General features: G+C 36.3%; 1 protein-coding gene across 2 annotated transcripts in view; it reads right to left on the reverse strand.

The window, feature by feature from the left end:
- Positions 1–1,694, reverse strand: part of LOC114637281 (cytochrome P450 3A25-like) — a 123,701-nt gene extending 122,007 nt beyond the window's left edge. Inside the window, exon 1 of one of the 2 annotated variants that reach the window (XM_028785502.1) lies at positions 1,548–1,694. In XM_028785502.1, the coding sequence (XP_028641335.1) occupies positions 1,548–1,586 (39 nt within the window). In that variant the 5' untranslated portion in view covers positions 1,587–1,694. The remainder of the gene's footprint in view (positions 1–1,547) is intronic. The other variant, XM_028785503.1, reaches the window with a different exon arrangement.
- Positions 1,695–6,288: the final 4,594 nt, after the last annotated feature.

Genomic DNA, 6,288 nt, shown 5'->3' on the forward strand with positions numbered 1-6,288 from the left:
ATATATATATATATATATATATATATATATATATATATATATATATAATGTGAACTCACACATGCACATACATGAATACACACATTCATACGCGCATATATAGGTATAGATATATGTACATAGAGGTGCTAACTTATGAAAATTATTGATCTAGTATATATTAGTATCTATATATGTGTAAATATGTTTATGTGAATATATATTCTTGGATGCAAATATTGACAATTACTAGAATTTATCCAGTGAGAAAACAGGTGAGCAGAATTTAACATAAACACTTAGAATAATAATACCCTCCACATTCCAACTTAGTATAGACTTTTAGATTAATATTTGATGTTTCTATTCCTAGAGTTAATATGTAATACAACTGTATAAGCTTGAATTTGAATATTACTGAAGGGCTCACAAACTTAAGAAGTAAGCACAGATAACGAGTATGGTAATCTGAAATGCAAGATCCATAAGATCTCTTGTGAATGTTGTAGAAGCAGTGAACAGTGAGTTTGCTCAGCAGAAGAGGATAGCTAACCAGTTGAGCTTCCTAATAAAACTCTCTGAGATATCCTGTCTCACAGCCTGCAAACTGTTCAGAGCTTCCAACATTCGGCTTTTGGGGTGGAGAGAAGGCTAAGCAGTTAAGAACATCTGGTGCTCTTACAAAGGTACAAGGTTCAGTTATTCACACCCACATGCCAACTCACAACAGCATATAATTTAAGTTCCTGGGAATCCAATGCTTTATTATGACCTTAAGATTGTCAGACATGTAGGCAAAGCAGTAACATGCACAAAAACTATTTTTTAAAAAGATACAGTATTTGCAAATCACCATTTGTTCAGGTGCAGTGTTTTGATGTTGCCTTTGAGCCATTCATGCTCCTGGGAGTAATATTTAAAACAAATTACTGTCGTAATGCCATAAACTTTTGTCTCTCCAAGGTATCACTGATAACATACTAAAGTCACAGGATGTTTTCTTCCATATTCATAAGAATAGTTGAACAGCACCATGAGTTACCCAAATGACATCACAAGGCAACAAACTACATAAAGCATCATATCTCTGTCCTGTTTCTTCTAAGGCTTCTTGTACTGAGTTAATCAGCTACAGGCACTTAGTTAACGGACTTGGTAACCCAACAGTCTCTAATGATAACTCTCTCTGGACAAATAGTCTGGAGGCAGAATAATCTTTATCATCTTAAGTGTAGTAATTATGAGTTCTAGATCCTACAAACCTTGTTATCCTAATGTTACAAACAAATTATAGACTAATAACAGGAAACAAATCAAGAGAAGTAACTGAATAACCATTTTAAGCCTGGACTTTAGTCTCAAAACACTGGCTCCTAAACAAGAGTTGAGACAGTATGGCTGAAAAGCTCAGTGAGATAAATGATTTGGTTTACACCAGATTTTTAAAATCATCTTTGGCACTGTTAATTTCCATTGGATAATACCTTCTGTTTTCCAACAGGGAACAAGGGCCTAAGAATTATCTCGCTACTGGGATACAATGAAGAGGAGTCCAACGTATTACTCACAGGTAGAGCAGCACCAGGATAGTAGACAGCAGTGCCCATGTTTCCATGGAAAAGTTTGGAATCAGGTCCATTGCTCTTTTCTTTCAACAAATCTATTCTCCGACTTTAACTAACAGGTAAAGACCTGAACTCCCATTCTGAGTCCAGTTGTGTATCTGTGGTGCCAATCTGCAATATTTATTTGCTAGGGCGGAAGGTGGAACAGTCAATATTGCCAGTAGAATGATGAACTCTGTATCCTAAGTACTGAAAACTGAGTTTCCTCTTTAATTGACAGTTAAGAGTTTTTTCATATTAACTCACATTTTGACTTTTTCATTGTTGTTTTCTGCAGGAAATTGTCATGGATTTTTTAAATAAAAAATATAGTAAAGTGATTGATGCTAAGTTTAATCGGATGTTTATGTGAAAGCCTGCATTGCAAAATTTATTAAATATTTCCACAAAGCTCCATTTGCCGATGTTTACACATGTAAACATTCCAGATCTCTGGAACAATTTGAGCATCTTAGAAAGAGAATTCCCACATTTCATAACAAAGTTTGCCAAAATAAAAATCCACCATAAATGAATCAATTCATCCAGAAGTTAAATCAATTCATCAAATCATTCAGAAGTTAAAATTTCTCATACATTTCCTTTATTGTCTTTTTTTGCACAATTCACATTTTCTGTACATATTCATCTTACACTATATTATTATTAATGGAATAGTCTTGACATTGCTCACTATTGCTTTCTCAGTCCCAGTGTCCTGGTGCACAGACAGTAGGCAAAACAACAATAAATATAATATAAAAATAAACCTTTTTGAAAAAATAAAACTGTGGTGATGTTTGTGAACGTATTTTCTTTATACATTTTTGTAGTGTCTTTTTTTTCATTTCCATAGTCATCCACATACTGTGCATCATCTGTAGCTGAAGAAGTGTGGCATATTCTACTTTGGACTACTTATAAAGACCACATACACACTCTTATTGAACCTCCAGTGAATCCATAGCCTTGGGATATTTAACAACATAATCAGCATTATCACTAATCCCAGAGATTACCCAAAACCACTCATCAACTCTTCTCATTTTACGTGCATGCCTCTTGTGGTTTCTGAACACTGGTTAGAGTCAGGAGTATGTTTTTATTGTAAAGTATAGTCACTTCTTAGTTAGCTTGCTGGCTTTCTTCTTCCAATTCGTTGTTGTAGAAGTGGTGGTGGTGATAGTTTTGTTTTGCTTGTTGCTATTACCAGATCATGTAAAATTTCTACCATCATATTTTGTACATTGAAAAAAGTTTTTCTCAAAGATTCATTCAAAAAAACTTATGAATTTCTTTATAAAGTTCGACAGAACATTCATCTATGCATCTATTCAAGGCAAATGAAGTAATGTCTTCTGAGTTAATCATGCATAGTGTGTAGTTTGACTTGTTCCTGCTTCAGATGTTTTGCCTCAGATGGCATGAAAAACAAAACAATTTGCTCATGAGTTCTTGTTCCAAGAACATGCCTAAGGCACATGAAGAATAATGATTCCGAGTAGAAATATAAAAAGAAACTATTGGCAGAGAATTTTCCTCCCACCAAAGAACAATTGGAAATCTTGGAAACAGTCTGTAAAAATAGTAGGATTGTTATCCCAGGAAATCTTAACAGGTACATTTTTCAGTTTACTTATGTTAACTGCTTATTATAGTTATTTTACTGTCTAGGTATATAGAGTGAGAAACCAAAGCTCAGAGATTGAAATCAGTTTCCCAATAGCTGTAAATCACAACAGATTATCATATACAAAGGTAATATGAAAGTAGGTTGAAAATGTTTTGGTGCTCACGTAAGTCAATATTCAATACATGTCATTCTAAAGAAAGGACCATGATAAGAAACATGCACATACAAGACTATAAAAACTTATTTGTTGAATTATTCTTCCTATATTCTATGACTATATCCACAACAATTTCCTATAGATAATATTGAATGTAGGATATGCTTTGTAACACTATTCATGGGATGATGTAATTGTCTAGTCACCCCAGATAGAGAGTCAATGGCAGATCAAAGCAATGATATCACAAAATTTCTACTTGGTGAACCAGTGGCTTTATTGTGGAAGAAATAACTCAAAGACAGATACATTACTCAATTCCCATCTCAACATCTTAAAAAGATGGAAACCTAGAGCATATCTCATAACTAGTAGGCATTTTGATAGGTGGGAGAGTGTTTGTTTTAGACTGCTCTTCTGGTCTGGGAATGCCTTTCAGAAGTTCTTTTTGCTTAAATATATTTGGGGATAGAGAGGTCTAGTGAATCTGATCAGTTTGAGGGACTTCTTGAGGACTTTGTGTTGTTTGGTTCCAGAGATTTGTAGATTCCCTGCAGTTTAGGTTGTTTTCAGTTTCTCTTATAACAGTGGTTCTCAAACTTCCTAATACTGTGAATTTTTAATGCATTTTCTAATGTTGGGATGACTCACAACCATAAAATTATTTTTGGTGCTACTTTATAACTGTAATGTTGCTGTGTTATGAATCATAGTGTAAATATCTAATATGCAGGATATATGATATGTGACCCCTATGAAAGTGTCATTCAACCCCAAAAGAGTCTACCATACTAGTTAAGAAACATTGTTTTAGAACATCTTGTGTCCTAAAGCAGTTAGTTATTACATAAGAGTCACACCATTATTATACCAATAGGCACTTTGTATCTGACAGGTTGGATCTGTAGCATGCAGGATCCAACACTGAATAAGATCACTGATGTTTTTTACTTTCAAGAGCCTACATAGTACCTTCTGGCAGTATGGAAGCTAACTAGGAGGTAGGAAGTTTCCTGATCGGTTTGAGATTGGTTTCTCTATGAAAATTGACTCTCTTTTGGCAGAGCAAATTTAAATGCAGGACAGCAGTTAGATGCAACCTGGTTGCTGCTAATTTCCCTTATTCAGGTCCACAGTGAAAGAGAGAAATTAATGAAGCAAAGAGACACAGAATCATGAACATGGCCTAAGAAGGAACACGAATGCATTTAAAGTTTCAAATGAAGTAGATTCAAAAGTACTTGTATCTATCATAAGTGATATGTGTATCCCATTAAAAAATAATCTAGTCATCTTTCCTGGGAGAACAGATAAAAATGTTTAAGAATAAGACAAAGAATCCATCCTTAGAAGATTCAAACTATTAAGATACAGAGCATGAACTGAGCATCCCACAGGAACAAAATTCTAGAACAGTCTTCTCATTGATTTATCTACCAAGAAATCTGGTGTCCACTACAAATGTGGTCTATGACAGCTAGAGAACAGCACAAGCTAGAAGCAGAATGCACATGATCCTCCTTTTGAATGAATGAATGTACAAGTGTGAGGATGAGTGCAATCTGCACAGAGATTCCTGCTTGTTAATATGGCCAGACAACAGGCAGAAAAGTTGAATTTCGTGAAAGGAGTCCCTATAGTGGGAAATTTTCCCCCCAAGTTGGGAATAGCTAAGATGGGAGGAGTAAGGAGAGGAAGAGGAGGAGTAAGGAGAGGAAGGGGAGAAAGAAGGAGGAACATGATGAGAGAAAAGGCAGAGATGTAAGAGGATGAAGAGCCATGCAGGTATGGAAAGCAGTCCTGGGTAACAACTTATATTTATGTTAACTAATTGGGATACACTTCTAATTGTATGGGTATATTGTTATTGAGAGTTACCAAATATATAAGGCCATGATTAATATTTAAGCATTAGAGTCTCATTTTCTTACCAGGCCCGCATGGATGGTGGGATGGTCTGGGCACTGCCCAGCCTTGTGAAGACAGTGTGGAAGATTGGCAGAGCCATCTCCCAAGCTGACGTCTCATGAGTTGCAGGGCTGATGTTTCTGGCTGGCCTTTTCTAGCTGCGGTGTGCACATGGCCTCCAGCCATGGAACAGGGAGGCTGAGCTAAGCAGAGCCACTACAGCTTAGATAGCCAGCATGACCAGCAGCCATTTTAAATAATTACTTCAACAAATCTCTTTCAGTTATACTGCATGAAGGTATTAAATTTCAGTGGAGAACCCAGACTTTTGGAGTTACTTTGGCCATAGGACATATGCTAGGGAGAACTGCAGGAGTTGAGACAAGAGTTAGTATCTACACACTGTAGATGGCTGATCATGAGGGGCAAGTATCACCAAATTTGTTGGAGGACATAGGATCCCATTACAAGCATGACACAAGAAATGGAGTTGCAAGATGTCATGTTTACTCAGCATAACTTTTGTCTAGTTACATTAAAAACCTTCCTTGCTGTAAATAATTTCTCATTTTGGAATAGAGGCAATAAACTAGTGATATTATAAATTGGATCCAAGTAGCATTGTCTTTGTTTTATTTCAAAAGTCTGTGACAATGCCAGCAGATGCAAGGTCTGCCCTGTCCTCTCTGCACTGTACCTCCCAGTCCATACCTCTAATCACAATCCCAGACACTTGCAGACAGCAGTGACCATTAGGTGAGACCCCTACCCCAATTCCCTTCCTGAGGGTTCCTCTGGGCAAACAGCAGCAGGGACCTATGCCATGCCCCCTCTGTACTCCATTTCTAGGGCCACAGCTCTGCTTACATCCATGTGCTTAATTTTTTGAAAGTGAGTTTTTGTCTTATGTTAAGGCACCATATATAGTAAAAAATAAAAAATTAAAAATTCTCCCCTGGGGTTCCTTCCCATCTTAGGCCATCTATTTTCTTAAATGACACACAAGC

Source organism: Grammomys surdaster, unplaced genomic scaffold (genome assembly GCF_004785775.1).
Source record: "Grammomys surdaster isolate TR1022 unplaced genomic scaffold, NIH_TR_1.0 125243, whole genome shotgun sequence".
Lineage (NCBI taxonomy): Eukaryota > Metazoa > Chordata > Mammalia > Rodentia > Muridae > Grammomys > Grammomys surdaster.